Source organism: Lissotriton helveticus, chromosome 11 (assembly GCF_964261635.1).
Source record: "Lissotriton helveticus chromosome 11, aLisHel1.1, whole genome shotgun sequence".
In the NCBI taxonomy this organism is placed as follows: Eukaryota; Metazoa; Chordata; class Amphibia; order Caudata; family Salamandridae; genus Lissotriton; species Lissotriton helveticus.
This window is the reverse complement of record NC_136072.1, coordinates 1094585483-1094607846: the sequence shown is the minus strand read 5'-3', so window position 1 is coordinate 1094607846 and position 22364 is coordinate 1094585483. Positions and strand designations below refer to the sequence as shown.

Below are 22364 nucleotides of genomic sequence, written 5' to 3'. Positions count from 1 at the left end.
TATTCATTCAGAAAATGTGCATCCTCTACAATTGCCCTACGGCTAGAGTAAAGGTGAATGGGCAAGTGTCGCAGCCTATACAGATTACGAGGGGGACCAGGCAGGGCTGCCCCCTATCACCGCTGTTATTTGCCATCGCCACAGAACCGCTAGCGGCAAGACTAAGGCAACATAACACCCAACGCAGTATTGGCTTCACCTCCAGGGGGCTCTTAGTGGTGTCTCTGTACGCGGACGATATTACAATATTTATGCAGAACCCAGCGGAAAATTTCAACCCTCATGAGGGAACTAGTGCGGTATAGTGGTTTGACTGGCATAAACATTAACTGGTCTAAATCCACAATGCTGCCACTGACGGACAGCACGGCTAAATGCCACACGGAATTCCCTATCACTTGGGTAGAAGATGAGGTGAAATACCTGGGAATTCACGTAAGTCGCTCGATACAAGACCTGTGGCTTTTGAATTATGGCACTGCGGTGGAGTGGCTCGAGACCAAGGTTAAAAAGTGGGTAACCCTGCCGCTATCCCTGACGGGGCGAATAGCCATAACAAAAATGGTCGTGTTACCAAAATTTCTATACCTGTTTGCGAACATACCCCTGCCACTTACACTTTCCTTCTTTAAACGCATACGCTCCGCACTTCTGGAACTGATATGGGCAGGCAAACAGCCTAGAGTTCAGTGGAAGATACTAACGCTGTCTTTCCGTCAAGGAGGCCTAGCGGCCCCGGACTTTGAACTATATGCTTACTGCGCCCAGGCCCAGTACCTGCACTACTGGCAGCATCCGATCCCATATCAGCCACACGTGGCGGTCAAGAAGGACGTGTCTGCACTCACCCCCTTGACTACGACGCTCTATCGTAAATTCAAGCGTTCGCCGGAGGACGTGGACACGGTGGAAACAGTGAGATGGGCTTGGCAAAATATAGCAAAGCGGGCAGAAATTGCTGAACTATACGCCCCATCCATGCCGCTGGGCGGTAATCCGCTACTAGGGCCTTTGCAAGACGCGGCAATATCGGAGAGAGCGCGCAGATGTGGATTGTCGGTTGCCAGTGACCTTTACCCAGACGACACATTCGTGACGCTAGAGGATATCTGCGAATCAGAAGTACCCACGGCTTCTGAGTTACTCCTCTACTACCAACTGCGAGCGGCATGTAAGGCCAGATACCCGATGTTTCCGGCGGTGCCCCCATCGCTCTCAGCGCTGGAGGACATATTAACTAATAGCTCCTCGAGCAAACTGATTACCCGGATCTATAAAATTACGCAGGACATGGCGCAGTGGATACGACCTAGTTCTAAAATGCAATGGGAGGTGGAGGCGGGAATCAACATATCAGATAAACAATGGACGTTCTGCTGCACCCAACTCGAAAACTTGTCGCCTAATTACAGGCTGAGATTAATCCACTTCAACTTCCTGCATAAAACGTACCGCATGCCTGCGCAACTCTTTAAAATGGGGTTACTAGCTAAGGCTAGTTGTTGGAGATGTGGAGCTGAGGATGCAAGTTTCTTTCACCTCACATGGCAATGTGCGCCCGTACAACACTATTGGGTAGAGGTATTTACGAAACTGGGACAAATAATAGGGGAACAGCTGGCTCCTGACCCGCTTATGGCCCTACTGGGTTTTGTGGCAAACATACCGAGTGCCTCAAGGAAATTAGCCGCGTTATTGCTATTACTGGCGAAAAGGCAGATTGCACTACATTGGAAGCAGGGGACTCCTCCAAAAACGGTGGGCTGGATTAATTCTGCGCTATACTGTCGAGATCAACTGACCACAAATTGGGAACTCCTACCTCTGAGATCTAGACCTGCTGATATCTGGCAGCCCCTGACGACCTGGCTGACTGGGGAGGAGATGGACGAGTGAAGCAGCTGGTGAAGAGGCAGAGAGCCTGAGGCTGGAAGATAGGTGGGATGCATGGAGGTTGGAACGCTGTGTGTGGTGGGAACACTGGGGAGGTGAATGAATGATGTGGCGGTGCGAGAGGACGGGCGCTGACCATGAGACTGCATGTGACCGGCTGGATGTGGTAAGCGAAGCGAGGATACCTGGTGGGCTGGACCCCCCCTCCCCTTATTGAGAGGTACCAGGCGTCAATCTTGTGGTGATGACACTTTACACTTCGGCCTGACGAATTGATCACACGAATGCACACAGCGCTTTTAGTTTGGTTGTATAAGTTCTGATAAAACTCATGCTGAACGATATGTACAAGTGTGAAAAAACGCGACCACACGGTGTGGTCCCAATGCGATTACTAATGCTGCCTGCCTCCGGGTTGTTGGCTAAATAGCGGTGTAAACACTTGTATCACTTAATAAAGGTTTTGAATTTTTTTTTTTTAAAAAGGACACTTAGAGGTGAAATACAATGGAACCCTTTTAGACTGAGATACTTTGAGAGTCAAGACCCACGGGAGCACCGGAGTACTCGAGTTACCTCACCCACGGAAGCCGGGTGCATAGGTGTCTTTTCGGTGTCGGGTTTCGTCGTAGATTCCAATTGAGAGCTGCAGAGAAATGCTGCATGCGACCAGAGGAAAAGTGTCCGGGTGGATCGGAGATCTGAAGAACCTGAAAGCAGAGGGGACAGAGTCTGGGTCACTAGCCAGTGACCAGGATGGTGATAGGAAGATGCCAACCAATGTTGGGTGTTTTCAGGTGAAGCTTGACTTCAGCCACAAGGTCCAGGAGGCGTCGAAGACGACCAGGAGCTGAATTCGAGCTGTCCCACGAAGGATCTAGAGTGCTGCAGTGTCAGAATCCGGATTGGACCCAACAAGCCTTGGCAACAGCAATCCACGCAAGATGACAAGATTGGCTTCGGTTCAGACCAGCAAGGTCTGAGGGACTCCTGCTTTGGAGAAGAGCGAGAGCACGTCTGGAGCAACCAGTAAAGCTCAAGAAACAAAGGGTTGTCCTTCGTGGGGACTCATTAGCCAAAGGACTAGGTACCGCGAAGGAGCCTCGAGCGGAAATGCACAACGTGGGCCCACAGAACACTCGTGGAGTGTAGGCCTCTGAGCTTCGGTGCAAAAGGTGCTCGGGGCAGGGGCTTCAAATACCCCAATGCACAACTTCAGGAAGTAGGTGCAGTTGCAAAAATGCAGGATGTCCAGGAGTTCCGATCCTCAAAAAGGCAGACCGGCAAAGATGCTCTTGGTGCCTGTTTGAACAGGGTGGTCACTCCTTGACCACAAGGGAGATTTCTTCCATCTTCGAGTCGATATGGAATGTCGAAGATCCAAGATAGATGTTGCAGATTTTCGTCCAGGGTAATCTAAAATCCTAGGGACTGGGTTCCTATACTTATACCAAGTTTAGGGGTTGGACTAACTAGGGTCCCACCTATGGGAGGACCGGTTGGGGGTGGTTACACCCCTTCCCCTTTGTCCCATTTCGCGCCAGAGATGGGGCGGAGTGCCCCAGCAACCAGTTTGAACTGGGAAATGCATGGAGCATCTTGTGTGCCCCAAGAAGTGTCTGAAAAGCATTCTCTGAATGCAACCCACCCTGCCCCAATACACTAAAGCCTGTCTGGGGAGGTGCTAGCACCTCCCTGGACAGGAAACCTACTGTCCAGGCCTCCCCTGCCAGAGTTTCGTCCAGCAGCAGGAGGGCAAACTTGCGTCTGTGGCAGCAGCATCCATTTTGTGATGCTGAGGCTCCGTTAACCAGGTATACCAGTATGGACATGTCTTCTCCCTCTAGAAGGGTGGAATGCTACCCCCGCCGCCAGAACTGACAGGGGGGGTAGTATTCCAAAGCGTTTGACACCTTACATGACATGTTTTGATAAAGCCAAGCCAAAGTTAGCATTAACCGCGAGGTATAGGTGTACTATATCTAAGTAGGGGTGATTACACCACCTTACTCAGGCTGCAGGTGCAGACTGTTGTGTCAGTTTGAAAGGCTAACCAGGAGTGGCACAATACATGCTTCAGCCTCTTGTAGGCCCCTGGGGTACCTATGCCCTGGGTACCTAGGGTACCAGCTACAGGGACTCACAAGGGTAACCCAGTAACCAATCTGGTATGTACCTAAAGTACATGGTATCAATTTAGAGAGAGAACAGCTAGGCTGTGGTCCTGATTAGCAGGGCCACAGCCAGACTAAAGTTGAAAAAACAGTGAAACAGCAGAAAGTCGGGGTAACCATAGGAAGCAGATCCTACTCTCCTACAACTGGCCCTGTGCAATGAATCTTAAATATCCTAAATAAGATAAGGAATTAATTTAAGAATGTTCATGTTCCTTCTCAAACCAATGACTTACTAAAAGAGTGGCCAAAGCGGCCAAAGACAGTATAGTATCAGTTCGCAATAAGCTCTAGTACTTTCAAAACTACTGAATAAAGGGCAGTTGGAAAAAATGTGTTAAATACCATTTTTACTCAAGCCACATGTGAAATAACAGGGCTATAAAAAAAAAAGCTAAAATACACTAATGCAAACTAGAGAGCAAAATATAGTACAGAGAGAACCTCACAAACCACTAGAATAGCGGTTAGTGACCATTTTGGGCTGGTTGGATCAACAAAAAGCCAACACGTTTCAATAATTTTATACGAGAATCAGAGGGACACAATGACCTGCTCATTGACTGATTTCTCCAGGTTCTGACCAGGGGGCATCAGCAACTCTGATGGGGGTACTAATTCAAATGCTAAAGAGCATTCCATTACAAAAATGGAATCGATCTGGGGGAAAAAAGACTTGCATGGTCCTGTATAATAATCAATGTTGCTACATTTCAAGAGTAATGCACGGACATTTCAAAATCACATCAGTAGCACAGCCAACATTGGCTAGGTCGGAATTTTTTTTTTTTATGTTTCCCAACTGGGCCACTTACTTGCGACAGTTGCCTAAAACTGATCATTTTACAGATGACATTCTGGAGGTGGTATACACTAGATTTTCCGTCAATGAAAATTTAACACTGCACAGATACTTACTGTAATTTTTACATTGACTATTCAAAAACAGAAACCTACAGACAGCGTTTGTAATTTATGGATGCAGAACACGTGATTACGCGCTTGTGGCTTGTTTGAGTAACACCTTTTTAGGCCTTCATATTTTGTAGTATGTGTAGCAGTTGGTTGGGTCGTCTGGCAACAGGTTTTGTGGTTGGGCCCACTGGAAATGGACAGGTCACAGGTGGAATCAGTCAGTATATGAAAGATCATACAAAATAAGGAGGGAACTATGTGGGGTTGTGGATGGGACCCTATCTATAGGTATGGCACCAGCTTTGAACCTAAGCAAGGGACAGAGTAAGCCTCTGGCAAGAAGCATGGCACAGGGAGGGGGTTGGAGCCACCTGCTAGAGGTGCATCACAGAGAGGGGGCTCAGCTGAGAGAGGAGTGCCAGAGGTCGGAATTAGAGCTGCTGACTAGGAGTCTCCAGAAAATGGGACGCCACGGGCTAGTACGAAGACCGGGTGCCAAACACAAGGAGTAGACAAAGAGCTCTTGTCCCAAGCAAGGGAGAGAGGAAGCTGCCACTAGATCAGCAACACGGAGTGGAGAAGCCATCCAGCAGACGTGCCATAGGGGAGGGTTGACAGAACCACCCAGCAGTGAAGCATGGCAAGGGAAGGGACGAACCCGGTGCTGTAGGGGCTTCACAGGGGACAGTATGAACGAAGCTGTAGGCTAGAGGGGAGTTATGGAAAATGGGGATGCCATCTGCTAGGATGGAGTCTGGGTGCCAAACCCAAGGACGATGTCATTGTTGGGATCAATCATACAAGTGTTGATGGGGTTATGGGTACCCTACCTTGAAGCAAAATATTATAGCTACAAAGGTTCGAGAAAAATATTAGGCATCTGCAATTTTTAAAAAAACTCAAATGCATGAAAACACAGAAGATCTAAACAAAAAAAGTGTTAAAGAGAGGTACCCAACGCAGAAATTTTTATAAAAACATTTATACACTAATATGAAAAAAATCAATTATAAAACAATGATGCTCACATAGTTACACAAAAGGCATCAATCAAAACAGAATACAGTGTAAAACAGAAAACTATGGCAGAAGGAGAGAAGACGAACAAGAATTAGTCTGACAGGAACAGAAGATCGCGAACAATGCTTCCTTATACATATGTGCCAAAGGCATGAGTCAACAGCGTTTCGACCTATACATTTTTCAAGGTCATCATCAGGACAAGGCAATTGTTAAAAGAGCATCAGATCAAAAATATTTAGTGTATTTCAAAATAACCATTCTCAGAAGGAATGTAAAAGGGAACCTCATAGAAACTGCATCATAAGTCCAAAAGAAGGATTAAATCATATACCGGCACAGGTCTCAAATTAAGTGCCAGTGGGGTTAGGTACAATTTTTTTAAAGCACAAAGCACCTGAACACAGTTGAACAAATCAACCCAGTCTGCATCTCGCTCCCTGTCAATACAGGTTCTTTTTAATCTCTTATTGATTTTGTTGGATTTGCACATGTTACACTTCCTTATATACTCCTTTGAGATATAGCATTGGCAGAGCGTTAATAAAGTACAGGTTACAGTATAGTCGATGTTTTAGTTTAAAACCATATTACATGCATTCGATGTGTTTGACTTCGATTTCGAGCCCTAGAGCATCATCATCATTATTGCTTACTATGCACTGCAGGCAGTTGGTGTTTGCTTACATGTACAACGGGGAAGGTACAGGTTAGTGCAAGTGCCCAATCAATCTTTGCAGATGTACCAACAAAAGACAGAAGTAAAAACATTAAAACAGTTAAAACATTAGTTCAGCCAGGGTTACCCTTCCACTTCTTTACCTAGATCTACATAGTGCCTCTTCACCAATTCACTACTCGCTCCCTCCCCATCTTGGTGTGTGTGCTTGTGCATTAACTCTGCCAGTATACAACTATGACTAAGTGTTGTTGCGTCTACGCGGATATAGCATTAGTTTATGGTACCAACCCTCAGGTCATTCAGCAGTAGGACCCCCTTCATCCGTGCTCATGCTCCGCTGTAATTCAGTTAAAAGTGCATTCCAATATGTTGCGATGGGAACCTGGGATAGCCCCAAGGATTCCTCACGCCTGATGGTGAGGCTTTCTGCTTTGGGCCACGCCAGCATTGTGTTGTGCCACGCCCATTCATGTGGTGGAGGTCTGGTTCTTTCCACCTTTTAGTTATCATCCTCTTGGTGACTACCCGTCAATACAGTATTGACGGGGAGCGAGAAGCAGACTGGGTTGATTTGTTCGGATGCACTGTGCTCTGGAAAAAATCGTACCCTACGCTAGCACTGATTTTTTCATAACTGCCATCTAAGTATATAAAAAATATGTATTTGTATTCATTTCTGATTTGGGTACCTCTAACACTTTTTGGGTTTAGACCTTCTGTGTTTTCGTGCATTTAAGTTTTTTTAAATTGCAGATGGCTAATATTTTTCTCTAACCTTTGTAGCTATAATATTGTTTATTTACACCAGGTTTGGGAAATAGGGTTGCCCGTGTTTGTTGTAATCTCTACCATAAAAGCAAAAAGAACAACGGATGGACAGAAGGTTGAACAATGTCCAACATTCACCCCGGTACAGAGATCTGAGTTTAAACCATTGTGCTCACCACGCCACCCCAGTTTGGACCCAGCCATATGCAAACAGTCTTGACCCTGCTCCTCACAGGAACAGTCCAGCTTGAACTGCTAGGTCAGGTTCTCCCGGACCGGAAAACAAGCATCCCAAGACCGGTTTCATCCCTAATCACCAGGCTAGCTTGACTCCAGCGTCATGTTGCCTAAATCCATCCTTTTTTGCTCCCCGTGCCATTCCAGTTTACACCCATTCATATGCAAAATCAGTCTTGTCCATATTCCCCATGGGAAAAGTCCAGCCTAATCTGCCAGGTCAGGTTCTCCACAGACAGGAAAAGTAGAATATCACTCTTCTGACCCAGTTCTTTGACACTGCACATTCAATGGTGGTGAAAACATCTAGCCAGGTCTCAGCCCACTGTTGGAAAGTGCCTATTCCACTTCAGTACCTGGAGCTGAACTTCTGTCACAGACCAGATTCTGCTGATCTCCAGCTGTCCTCCCCAGCAAAGTAGGGACACACCCGTCAGCTCTGGTTAAGGAAGGGAGATGGTTCAGCAACTGGTCAAGTTACAGTAGAGCAGCTAAAACTGTAGATTTTGTGCAGTCTCCTCAGAAACTTGAACATGCAACAGATTCCAATGTTATGTTATGTTATGTTACTTTATTTCTTTTATAGCGCACGGCAACTCCAAAGGAGCATCCCGGCGCTTTGGCAAAGAAAGACAGCATAGAAAGCAACCACACAACAAAAGAACAGAAAAAAAGACTATTTCCTAAAAAGCCATGTCTTCAGATCCTTTCTAAAAGTCAGAAGACAGGGAGCCGATCTCAGGGACACTGGTAATTCGTTCCATGCCTTGGGTGTCAGATAGCGGAAAGAACGACCTCCCAATCGTGCACGACGAATTACAGGAACTTTAAGCAAAGACAGACCCGATGACCTGAGATTCCTGCTTGGCACATACCGGAAAACGCGTTTCCCAATATATTTGGGGCCAATACCATTAAGGGCCTTGAAGGCCACAGTCAGGCATTTAAAAAGGACCCGCTTGGAGATAGGTAGCCAATGAAGAGTGTTCAATAAGGCAGTGGCGCCAGCTCTCCTTGGGAGTCCAAAAATGGCACGGGCTGCCGAATTCTGGACTACTTGCAAACGGGTCATGAGATATTTTGGTAGACCCAGAAAGAGAGCGTTTGCGTAGTCCAGACGCGACCCGATTAATGCCTGTACGACTGTTTTCCTGTGATTGAGTGACAGTAGAGGGAGAAATTTCCTCAACATCCGTAAGATGCCGAAGCACTTCCCAACAATGGACAAGATGTGGGGTCCAAAGGATAACTCGCAGTCCACTATCACTCCCAAATTCTTCGCCTTCGCAGCAACCTTGTCAGGAGGAAACATATCCTGAGGCCACCAGGATTTCCAGTCATGTTCCGGAGCGCAACCGAAAAAAAGCAACTCTGACTTGTCAGAGTTGCATTTTAAGCCATGACCTCTGAACCACTCAAACACCGCACCAAGGCAATCCCTGATCTTTATGCCATCAAATGACCCCTCCCTGTCACATGTTAACAGGAGTTGGGTGTCATCAGCGTAAGACACGATCCGGGCGCCAAAAGATTCCGCGACTTCCGCCAGAGGGGCCATAAAGATATTAAACAGCATAGGGCTGAGAATGGAGCCCTGCGGGACTCCCACCTCTAGCGGAGCCATATCAGCGGAAAAAGGAGGCGCCCAGATCGTTTGCCGGCGGTCGGCCAGAAATGATTTTAGCCAATTCCACACCGTTCCTCGAAGGCCACACTCCCAGAGTCTTACAAGGAGGGCATCATGAGGAACGGTGTCGAAAGCCGCCGACAAGTCAAGCATGACTAACACGGCCTTTCCCCCCGAGTCGAGTACTTCCCTGATAGCATCAGTGACCTCCAGCAGAGCCAACTCCGTGCTAAAATTAGCTCGGAAGCCGGACTGCGAGGAGTGCAATAGGTCGTTTCCTTCGATGAAACTGGAAATTGTCCTATGCACATACCGCTCGGCCACTTTTGCCAGAGCAGGGAGAAGGGAGATTGGCCTGTAGTTGGCATGTATCAAGGGGTCCAAGGTGGGTTTTTTGAGCAGTGGTAAAATCATGGCTCGCTTCCAGGCCAGAGGCACCTCCCCTGTCGACAGATGTATTCAGCAGGGGGTTCACCAAGATGTTAATGGCGGGAGCCACTTTTCCCAAGCATTTAGCCGGACATGGGTCTAAAGGAGAGCCGGATTTCAGGCCGGACAACAGCTCCAAAGATGTACTAAGATCCATAGGGGGAAATGCAAAGAGGAAAGGGCCGTGGTCTTCCACAGAACGAGGTGGCGGTGGGTAGCTCACAACCGATTGCGCACTAGAGAGAGAAGCCTGGATGGCTGTAATCTTACTGACAAAGAAGGTGGCAAGTTGTTGTATCCACGCGTCCGTATGAATGTGGTTAGGGGTGCAGACAGCAGGAGAGATAAAATCCTGGACCACTTTGAAAATTTCTTTGCAGACATTATCAGCCTCATCAATACGATGCTCAAAATAGGCCTTTTTAGCATCCCAAATAGAATGATGATAGGCTTTAATGGCTGCCCGAAATTTCAATTTCTCCGTTGGGTCGTAAGTCCGCCTCCAGGCCCTCTCAGCCCTCTTACACTCCTGACGTTGGGTCCTCAACTGAGGAGAGAACCATGGGGCAGACGCCCTACGCTCTCCTAGTTTAGATCTTTTAATGGGGATTAAAGTCTCAAATCTTTCCAAAAGCCATTTATGCAAGAGAACAAGATTTTCCTCCAAATTTCCAACAAGGGGGCAAGGTGAGGAGATGAGAGCCTCAGACAGCATGTCCCCAGAGAGCAGATGAAACGGGCGTGAAGTTCTCGTAGCCGCAATTTCTCTCTCCCGAACAGAGGCAGTAACCAGCAAAGAAAAAGAGATTAAAAAGTGATCCGACCAGGTGGCACAGACCGAAACGGGTCTTGTTGAAAATACCTGATCTAAGGTATGGCCTTTATTGTGTGTAGGGCCTTTCACAAAGGGGAATAACCCTAACGAAGCCGTAATATCATTGAGTTTTATAGTGTCCGGGTCGCAACTATTGTCCATATGGACATTGAAGTCTCCCAAGAGAATACAGTGGTCTGACCTGAGACAAGAGACTGCTAATGCTTCTTGCAATTCATCAAAGAAAGGCCCTATTGATCCAGGGGACCTATATATAAGTATCCCAGTACAGGCCTGGAGGGAGGAAAGATGTAGGGTGAAACCAAGTGCTTCACATCCCTGTATATTCTCCACCAGAAAGGTAGAGCAGGGAGTACTCTTTTCCACAATAAGAGCAACTCCCCCACCTCTGCCCGATGTTCTATCCCTCCTGAAGATGGTATAATTCGGAGGGATGGCATTTGCCAGGTCTGGCGCGGAGAAATCGCCCAGCCAGGTCTCGGTCAGAAACAAACACTTAATGCTTGAATTATACAGCAAATTCCAAATGTCGCTAGAGTGACAGTTCACGGACCTAGTATTGAGGAGGAGACATTGAAAGGGTACCGAAGTACTGTCGGGCCCGTTATCGGCTGGTGCCGGGAAACACCATGCACATGACGGGCAACCTTTCCTTAGTTTCCTACCACCAGGAAAGAGATAGGAGCATTTCCCTCGAGGGAGACGTAGCGCGAGAAGCTCAGCTGAAGAATAGGTCGGCATAATACAGAAGTTAAAAGCAACAATGGCCAATAAAATACTAACCACAGGAACAGCCCCAAAAAGCCGTCCAGCCCCGTCCGCCTCCGGGACGCTGACGGGCGCAGACGGGCTGGACTCAGGCGTGACTCCGGCGTGACTCCGGCGTGACTCCGGCGTGACTCCGGCGTGACTCCGGCGTGACTCCGGCGCTGCGTAGGCGCACCCGCTGCGCGATCCCGCTGCGCTCGCTAGGGAGCTTTATGTAGGCGAACATCCACCCCCACCGAGCGCTGGTCCGCTCGTGGTCACCGCCCCCCTCCCGGCAAAACACCACTCCAAGATGGCGGGCGCTGTTTTGTCCACCCCGGGACCCGGACCCGCTACAGCAGCGGTGATAGCACGATTACAGTGCAAGTATGAGGGAAGAAACGCCCCAGAATAAAATCAGGGAAGAAAAACCAAACAGAATGTCAAAATAACCAATGGTGCTAGGCTCAGACTTCAGATCCCATTGCAGAGCCTGTATATGCCACCTGGCATACCAGCATGAATGGCCTTGCCTTGTGACATTGGAAGGAACCTTAACAGCATGGTGTCCAGAATAGCTCCTATAAAAAGGAAGCATTGTCAAAGGAGTCAGCCATGAATGATCGACTGAGAACCACAATGAGATCCCAAGTCTGCAGTTTCATGGTCTACAACTTATTGTTGCAAGACATCCAACAGCCAGTTAGTATCCCCAACGACCAAAAATGGGCAGCAACCACTGCACCACTTTCGCAAACACCCGAGGGGCACTAGTAAGGCCAAAGGGCAGCACTGCAAACTGAAAATGCCCCAGGCTTACCTTGTACCACAGGTTATGTCTGCGGGTCTAGACGACGGACACATGAAATCGCGTGTCCTGCAGCTCACAGTAAGTCATCCAGCCCTCTGGAACCAGGGAAAACAGAACTTAGACATGTATGAGCATTTTTAATTTGTCCTTTGAGAAGGAAGGTGTTTAAAGGGCAAAGATCTAAAACCAGTCCTTTGGCACAAGAAAATAGCCGCACTAACTACGTGCCTCTATTTTTTATGTGAACACCCACCCAATGGTCCCTTTTGCCAACAGAACCTACACCTCTTGCAGCAAGACAGGTGCTCCTTGGAAAACCACCCTGGGGTGGGAGGAAACTAGGGTGGGTCGTAGGGGTTACATAACCACGAATCTGTGAGGGGTGGGGGAAGCATGGCGCCCACTGACCTCATGCAGGCAATATAAATACTATCATCGTAATTAGGGCTGGAGGGGCTAAATCACCCCCCCATCACCATAGTCCTGTGATGACAAACTTATAAGATTCGGAGAGAAAAAAATGGGGAGAGAGCTTCTGAGGAAAGTTCGGTGGTAGACTAGTGTTGGGAACCCGGTGTGCTGGAGAGGAGTAAAGGCATGACCTTGGTTCGGATCTAGGTAGATTTGATTCAAACACTGGAGTTGGTAAGAGCCTCACCTCCGGACTGGCATGACTGGCATTAAAAAATGGATTAACCATGTATTAGAAAGTCAGCACTTAAGTTTGTGTAGAACGAGAAGAGGTTTCTAGGGGCTGATACAGAACGGAGGACAGATCCTCCGGAAGCAACCTGACAAGTGGTTCTGAAGAGAAACCAAACAGAGTGCCAAAAAACATTCAGCACAGCTTTCTAAGGGGCGTATACAACATGATGTGCGAAAGAAAACTCAGTTTTGGTGCCTAACATAGCGCACACACACACTGGACCGCGCTAAGCTTTGGAGCGAGGTGCTTGTTATAACTTATCGTTTGGTCATGGACCTGTTATTATACTTGTAGTGGACAACAATCTGTTAGTTCTATATGTTCTTGACATGAACCCTGGACTAAGACAAATCCACTTTCCCTATACGCATTGGACCACACCATTTTGAGGATCTGATGTCTGAGCCTATTGTGGTTGCATTCCTGTCTCTAAATCGGCTTATACTTTTAAGATCAGTGTGACTCAGCGGATCTAAGTTTCTGTGCCCGGATGAAGCCTTTGTAGGTGAAACGCATTGGCTGCACGGTTTGTTCGATACACTCAGTAACAAAGAAAAGAATCCACCAATGTTCAAAATTCCACGAGCCAGTGCTTCTTTGTAGAACAATGTGTGTCCAATGCCTCTTTTCAGCATAAATTCTATGGGGCTTCGACCTGCTGCAAAACTGGTCCTAGGATGCTTGTTTCCAGTCTAGGGATGAACTGGCCTGGCAGTTCGGGCTGGACTGTTCCCATTAGGCTCACGGTCGAGACTAATTTGCATATGGCTGGGTCCAAACTGGAATGGCGAGCAAAAAAAGATGGATTTAGCCCCAAATCTCTGTACTGGGGTGAATGTGTGACATTGTTCTGCATTCTGTCCATCAATTGTTCTTTTTGCACTTGCAGCTGCCTGTGGCCAGAGAAACTCAGGGTGCAACTGGACTAGTTGTGGGAATCTGCTTATCAACTAGGAACCAGGAGAGAAGTTGATTGGCACCTTGTTCTTCCAACTTCTCTTCGGCCAGAGGAGTGGGACAGGGTTAAGCCTAGCTTCAATGACTAACGCTGCTTCTTCGACCAGCTTCAATGTCTTACGCTGCTTCTTCAACTTGGAGTTTGACTTACTGGGCGACTTTAACCACAAAGAAGACCGGTCGCAGAAAAAGGTCTGCAACCCGAGTGGGATTTATGTTGAGGTCTATGACTTCTTTTGGTGTTTTGAGACAGCTTTACATAATGATCCCAAATCACCTTGAAGTGAATAAGAGCACATTCCTTGCACGACGTGGGGGTTGCCCCCGAGTCCAGAGAGGGTTCTTGGCTGTTATGGTGCGTTTGAACCCGGTAGTCAATTGTGGGTACATTGTTCCCCTGCACATTGAAAAAAAGAATTAGAAAGTGTTTGCCAGCCGCCAGAAAGGGAAGTGGCACTTTCGAACCACGCGTCCACTCTTACTAGCGGGTGGGAAAAGGCCAACAACATACATCTGCACACCACCTCCTGGTGACGCACAGGAGCACCGCTGTCAAATAATCCAGGTCCAGCCTGTTGGATAATTTTTCTAAAGGTTGAGGAATCTGAAATTAGAAGTATCCATCAGTGATGTACCGGCTCCAGAATCTTCTCTACGTTTAATATAGTAACCTTATTTCTAGGCAGAATCAATGCATTAAGATGAGCTCTACTGTCAAGCTAAGGGCCGAGCAGTCCACACGAAGGAACAGTTATAGTACTGGAGCGCTGTCTTTAAGCATGGCAGTTCCACCTGCAAAGATCGTGCCATCAGCAAGGAAGACAGCATGAGACTACATAGGAACTCAATTCTGGGGTGGGGGTATCTTTCCTGGAGTAACACGGAAGAAGGGCAGGGCCTGCACGGGCGCATCACGGAGTACACATTTGGAACGGGATGTGGGCTAGCATGCAGGTGATCCACAACTTTAACGTGGGGAAACGATACCTAGCATGGGAAATGCGATACAGAATACCTACATGTGATTCAAGGGCAGGTGTGTAATTGTTTCTTTTGTAGCAAGAATGCTAAAAATCCAATCATTCCTGTCTTCTCCAATTTTAACAGCAACCCCACGCAGACAAATGCAACCCAACCCACATCTGCGCGTTGATGAGCCTACCAATCCTATGGTATCTTTTAACCGCACTCTCACTGAAGTCTGCCCCAGCTCCCCTGACAGCTCACACCCTCATGACCCCCACTCTCCCGGGCGTGACCTCCAACAACCTGATTGCCCACACGCCCCGGCACGCCCTCTCCCAGTTGTCACTTCCCTCCCAGGTCCCACGCTATACTGGGTTAACCTCGCGGTCTCTTCAACCCACACCCTATAACTGTCATTCTACCGCCACAGCTCCCATCGCCGCGCACTCTTTTCCCTTCGTGCCCCCAGCCACCCTCGTCACCCTGGTAACTGGACATTCCACAGCTGTCTGCTAACTGACCCCTCCCAACATCCACACAGCTCAGATCTGTATTCTCCTCATCACTCACGGTTGCCCCAGGACTTACCGCTTTCATGGCCGCCGCCATGTCATCGTATCTCTCTGCCTGCTCGGCCAGCCGGGCTCGCTGCAGGAGCTGCTCTCGGTCGCCCATGGTGCGTGGCGGGTGGTCTCGGGGAGTCTGAGAAGTAGCGCCTTTCCAGTCACCGACAGGGATGGGCGCGCCCTTGGCGGGAGCGGCCCCGAGCCTTGACCGTTAGTTACTCTGCGTAACTGACAGGCGCGCGCCCCGCCCGGCTAGCTGGCTGGGTTCGTCCGCGCGACACCCGCCCTTGTCTGTCTGGCTCGCGCTCCGTCCAACGGCCGCCTAAGCGCTGCACTTGTACCTGCCCTCGAGGTGGCCCGCGCGCTCCCCCCTGGCGGAAGCCTGCGACTGCGGCACACGCCCTCTCTCACGCCTCAGACCCTGCCTCTCTGGCTGCGGCTCGCGCCCTGTTCCCGCGCTTGCACTGCGGCTCGCTGTCAAATGTCAGCGGCTGCCTGTGGCACGCGCTGTTCGTGGATGTCCCTCTGTCTGGTGGCCGCTCGCGCCTAGCTAATACGTCTATCGCTATGCCTTAGCCGTACGCTGCCGCAGCTCGCACCAGTGCCGCCGCTGCTCCTGCTGCTGCCTATCTGGCGCATGCGCTGTGTGTGTGTAAGGAAGGCGGGGGCAACGTGGGGAGAGGGCGGCTCCTGCGTTCTATTTCAAGGTGACGTCATGTACTATAAATAGCCACCCAGCGAGCGTGCGCGCTGAGGCTGCTGCATTGCACTGCTGCAAAGGAGGGGAGAGGTGGGGGTGGAAAAGGGCAGCTAAGGACCTGGGGAGGTTTTCGGGAAGGGGTGCATGGGGAGTCAAGGGGATGGGTTTAGTGTGGGGGCAAAAGGACGCGGGAGTAGGGTGCCAGGTGGATACTTGGGGGTATGAGTCAGGGTCAGAATGGGATTGTAATTAGGCCCGGGCAGACACCAAAAAGTATACACATTGGAGGGTCGTGCCCTTTCAGAAAACAACATTTGATTAGTCACATTATCAGCAATGTGTGTAAGGGAGCTAACCACTTGATGAGGACCCTGAGAAACATCAAACCATTCCTGCCACAAAAGGATTTCAAGCAGGTGGTCCAAGCACTGGTCTTGCCCAGGCTAACTATATCAGCGCTATGCTCTGTGGCCTTCCCAAATACACCCTGGCTCCCCTAAGGGTAGGGCCGGCGCTAGGCATGGGCAGTGTGGGCAGCTGCCCAGGGCCTTGCTCTCTGCCTACCAGGATGGGGCCCGCACAATGGTAACATCCCTCCTGTTCTCGTGTACCGCTGCCGATCAAAGTGAAGGAAATTGTTTCTTTGGCCTCTAAGTGATGGTGTGGGAAGGCCTAGGGGAGGGGGACACCTCTCGGGCTGCACATTCAGAGACTCTGTAGCGTGCCCATTGTCAGCACTTTAGCCCACACAGGTGTAACTCAGCCCCCAAGCAATTCTCACACCTTCAGTCGGAAATGGGCTGTACAAGAGGTGCTTGGGTGGCTGAGAGGAGGAGCCGCATCCCAGTTGGAGGCTGCACAAAGCAGCTTCCCTGAGATCAGAAGGTGTCACTTATGTACATTTCTGGGGCATCGGACATTCCCTATTGCCCATGGCCCCGAAAATTCTACGACCGGCCCTGCCTAAGGGCATCACTGAATGCTGCTGCCAGACTGGTCACAGGTACCAAACGAAATGAGCACATATCCCCAGTCCTAAAATCTCTCAAATGGTTACCCTACGAAGCTCAAATTCAGTTAAAGATTGCTGTTCTGGTGCACAAAACCCTGCATTTCAAAACTCCCAGGTACCTAGCGCAAAAGTTGGAATTATCCTGTGGTGGGAGAGCCTCAAGATGCGCTAACACTTTCCTCCAGAAACCACTCATCCTTAACAAAAAGAGAACTTGTCACTGAGCCTACTCTGGCGCTGCCTCAAAGATATGGGGGCATATTACCAACGATTAGCGATATTTATCGCTAACTAGGCTTAGCAACAAATTTTTTATCGCTAAGCATCGCCAGAAATTATTGCGGAGATAACTTGCTATTAGCAAGGTTTATCTCCAAAGCGATACATTTTCCGGCGATAGCGTGAATATCGCTGAGAATACAGCGATATTCATGCATTTACGACAAAATGCTCTTAGCCATGTTATCCACCTCCCATTGGATAACATGGCTAAGATCTGGTCTGAGCAGGCGTTAGTTTTTGGAGATATTCGCGCTTAGCGTGAATATTTCCAACGCTACGCCTGCCATGTTAATAGGCGATAGCGACGTTATCGACTGCTTTCAGTCGCTAACGGGTTGGGTACGCCCACTTTGCATGTCATTAGCGATAAACATCGCTGACATGCAAAGCGGGCCCCAAACCGCTCGCTATCGCCTAAAAGCTGTTGCTAACATCAGTTAGCGACAGCTTGCTAATGGGGCGATAGAATTATCGCCGCTTAGCGGCCGAAAACGGCGATAATTTTCTATCGCCCCCCTTGGTAATATGCCCCATGGAACTCTCTTCCACCAGAAGTACGAAGAATCTCCTCAATGACTGCTTTCAAACTGGAAGCCAAAAGATTCCTAATGGACAAATTCCTACCTTAATCTCGGCTAGGTTCACTGGCTCAAAATCATTGATCCTACAACCATTGTTCCATCATGGGATGCTGCTCTTCTTTACCTCATTGTGTGACCCCCTCGTAGCCCGCTATATACCTGTTTTTTGTATTACTCTCCTTTGTGTCATTTGTCTGTGAATCATGCGATTATTCATGGTGTGTATTCTTACTTGATGTCGATATTGGGTTTATTACCTTCCTTCCACCCTTTTGTAAACCGCTCTGATTTCCTTCGGGACTTGTCCGTGCTATATAAAACTTTATAAATAGATACAAATAAATAACATTAGACTTATTTTAGAGAAATGTTTGGTAGCATTTTAAAGCCCATAGAATTAGTAAGACTGGTGAAAACTAGAAGCACTGCATTTTGACCAGGTGGGCGAGTTGAAATAAAATGGCAAAATGGCCACAATACCTGATCTGGCTAGGGTTGCCATCTGGCTGTTTTTTTACAGACAGACCTGTATTTTAATATCCTGGATGGTGCAAAAATGAAGAAAAATGCGAAAGTCTCTATTGTTTCCCTCTGATCAATATGTAAACAGTCAACATAAGTTGAAAGCACTTTAAAATATGTTCTAAAGCTGCTTTACTCAACCGTGACTAATTGTTAAACTTAAAAAAGATAGAAAAGCCATGTTCATGTTAAAAATGAATATGGATATTTATATATAAAGAGTTCTGTCTAATTATCATGTCCTGGACCTTGCAGAATCTTATAACATAAATTGCCTTTTTATTTTCAAACTGCTTTTTTATAGTTTTATATAAGGTGAACTTGGTGCTAGGGCATTAGAGCGCTTTGCAGTACACAAGATCAAATTTATTTTTACTTTTGATGCAGGGAGATTAAGTGATTTGCCCAGAATCACATGATTTTGAGCTGATGCTGAGACTGGAACCTGGTCTACGACTGCCAATGTAGGCAGCTTTGGCCACAACACCAGATCCTCTCTAGTTTAATAAAAGTCTAATAAAGGTTATCTCAAAGCGAGGCCTATGCAAGTACACATGCTCACACCCCAGGAAGGCTTCTCTTAGTTCACTTCCTCCCCAGCCCTCCATAGGCTGCGGGTGATGGCCTTGCAGGGAAGGGGTCAAGAAAAAGGACACAGCTACTGCTGCTACAGTGGGGCCGGAGATGTAGATGGCCCATATTCAAGAATCCCGCTCCCCAGTGACTCCCCTGCATGCTCCCACCTGCCCCCACTCACCATTGCCTGACAGGGAAGGGATCAGGGGCAAGACACTGCTTCGCGGCCCCACTGGGGGGCCCAGGTAAGAATGACCCAACAAATAGAGCAACACCTGGCCACAATTAAGGCAGATCGTCACACTTAGCACCTTCACCCGCACACCATAGCCTGAAGTGCGATGGCATAGAAGGGCAGGAATGAAGCAGAGGCCCTTTAAAAACTGGCCAACATGACACACTTAGGCACCAGCCCATCGGCCAATACTAGACTCCCCGCCTTTCCAGTCCGACCCTGGTATGAGTGGGAACTGGTAAAGCTGGGCGTGAGGGGGGTGCACTGTATGGTGCTTATAAGAGGAGAGTGCGCCTTAGGAGTGAAGCAAAGGTAAAAAAAAAAAGCATTGGCAAAGCCAGTGTTTGTGGTGTCCCCTGCCAGCCTTTTGGTGGGTGACCAATCGTCTCGGTTTTCAGAGGACTGTTCCCATGTCCTAAAACATTTCTTAGGTTTTAATACATATCCCTGTTTTTGGGACAAATGTCCAGTCATTCCGCAAAGCAGAATTGAAAGGGTTGCTCTCCTTTTACAGGGACCTCTGAAGACTGAAATAATTAAAGTCATTTATCAGTTTCTGTCAGTCAGCACACAAGGTGGTCCACTGCATGCTCCCAGCACGGAAGAGACTGAGTGGGGAGGAGGGCAGCAGGGTGGAGAACCTGGCATAACTAATGTAAGATATCTATCTATATATCTATATCTATCTATCTATCTATCTATCGATCTTTCTCTCTCTCTATATATATATATATATTTTTTTTTTATTTCACCAACAACGATGCAAGTTACAGTACTGCTAAACACTTTGATGCACAGCATGGTAATGACTGGAAGAAGGCCAGTTTCTTTAGCCTTAATATGGTCTGAAACCTCCAAGAGGGGAGATGGAATATTGTAATTGAGCAGGATGGGATCTAAAATGATTCTTGAAGCTGGTTGTATATTCTCGGAGGAGATGAAAATTGACGAGGAATTACATGTACATTTATAGGTTCAGAATCGTTAGGACATATGGTTTGGAGAGTCTTATTCATTTTCATTATGATTTCACTTGTGCACACAATACCTTTTTATTGGTTTTATTGTATATTGTTTTCTTAAAATAGTGTTTTATAAGGTTATGATCACAATGGGGAAATAATGATATGTTAATGTGATTGTGTTTTTCCTACAGATTCCCTCTCAGACAGAATATACAATACAGTCACATTAGCAATATAACGAGATGATTATAAATTATAATTTAATTATATAATTGAGTATGGCTACTTTAGCCTTGATGTATAAACCATTTGGAGAGTAAGCAATAAAAGCATGAATTTGCAGATATTGAGATAAGGAATTTCAGTAGACATATTTACTGAGAGCGCACTATACACTATAGAATTACTGTCCAGCTAGAACAGGCTACTTGAGCCTTAGAACACATATTCATTAATTTTGATAACCTAGTGTAACACCTCGGGTTCGCCCTTACTCGCTGGGGTCGGTGTAGGCGCTACCACGTTCCCTTCAAACAGACTTACTGACACAGGGACTTTGGGTAACGCAGGCTTTATTAATTTGAAGGTCCTTTTCCTGTGTATCGTTTTCCTGTAGTAGGGCAGGGGGCCTTCAGATTCCGCCGTGTGTCTGAGCTGTCGCTTCTCTACAGCTGTCCGGCGGTCGTCCCGGTGTCTTCTGGGACTTGTAGTCGGGACCTTTTCCTCCACGATGTCGAGCCTTTGTGTCACTCCGAAAGAAAGAAAAGATAGCACCGTTTTAGTTTGTTGTGCTACCAAAAAGGCTCAGGGAAGGGAGTAAGGGAACACACGTACACAAAGAATCAACTAGGGTCCGCTGTGTTTGGGTGGTGAAGGAATGGTAGCGCACGGGAGGTGTGAGGTGCTTTTACGGTGGTTTGGCCCACTTAAATCCCGCCCAACTTGAAAACCTTGATCGTACCTCTGGTAGCCACACTTCCCTTGAAGTGTGGCTGGGCGATGCGCCTTCCTATTGGCCTCCTGGCTTGTTGGGTTCGTCTCCTCTGGATCCTCCGATTCCGCCTCTCCGCTCTCCGTCACCTTCTCCGGCCGCCGCCTCCTCCCTCCGATGGTCTCTCTCCCGCTCCGGTCTCCTCTCCGCCTCCTTCCTCCGATGGTCACTCTCCTGCTCCGGTCTCCTCTCCGCCTCCTTCCTCTGTTCTGCTCCGCTTTCGTCTCCTCCGCTCTGCTCCCGCTTCTCCTCCTCCTTCTTCGCCGATCTCCTCTCACTTCCGCACTCGTCCTCTTCTCCGTCGCTCTCACCTCCGTCACCTCCGGGTGTAACACACCCCGTGTGTTTTCTGGGGCTGCCTTTACCTGGGATACGGGGGCGTACCCTGTGACGTAGTCCTCATCCAACTCCGCCCAGTTAAAGAAACAGGGCTCACCACTCTCTGCGGGCTCCTTGTCTCCGAGGATGTCCGTGTTTCTCCAGGCCCCTGTGTGCTGGTTGGAAAGAGGTGAAACCGGTAAGCCTGGCGGATCCGGGTCCTCTCCGTTACACCTAGAAATATCAAATTGAGATACAATGTGTAGGTTAATCCTATTTTCATTGATGAGGATAGCTATGATTATTGAAGTAAACGGTGGACGTTCACACAGGTGACAAAATGTTACAACATAGTAAGAGCTTTTAGTGTTATGTAAAGAGAAAGGTAACAATGGTGTAAATGAAGCTGAAACATAAATGTACCTTTGTGAACAATCTAGTTGAGAATACACCATAAGGAGTCTGTTTTCTTTTTAACTCAGAATGCGCAATCACAAGTCACGTGATCAAGACCCATGGTGGTTGAAACGCATTGTTTGGATTATCCACAATAAACTGACTTTCGCTGCAAATTGGTTTTTAGTGGCATGTTTTTCCTTGCTGAAGAATTGGAGGTCACATATATATATGTATATATATATATTCAAACAAATACCGAGGGTAGAGGCTATAACAATCCGCACCTGACAATGTACTATCTGAGCAGTAGGTGACAGTGCACAGAACCAAGGAGTACTTCCCTCTATACTCCTTAACAAGGAAATAAATCCTATATGAACATCACAACAATTGGTTCAGCACGCAATACAGTATAATCAAAGAAAATTTACAATAATAAGCACATAAAGA

At 47.9% G+C, this 22364-nt stretch overlaps 1 protein-coding gene across 1 annotated transcript in view; it reads right to left on the bottom strand.

The window, feature by feature from the left end:
- The window catches only part of YWHAH (tyrosine 3-monooxygenase/tryptophan 5-monooxygenase activation protein eta), a 35311-nt gene extending 19304 nt beyond the window's left edge, over positions 1 to 16007 (bottom strand). Inside the window, exon 1 of the mRNA XM_078667749.1 lies at positions 15356 to 16007. Within this exon, the coding sequence (XP_078523875.1) occupies positions 15356 to 15442 (87 nt within the window). The 5' untranslated portion in view covers positions 15443 to 16007. The remainder of the gene's footprint in view (positions 1 to 15355) is intronic.
- Between the last annotated feature and the right edge of the window lie 6357 nt (positions 16008 to 22364).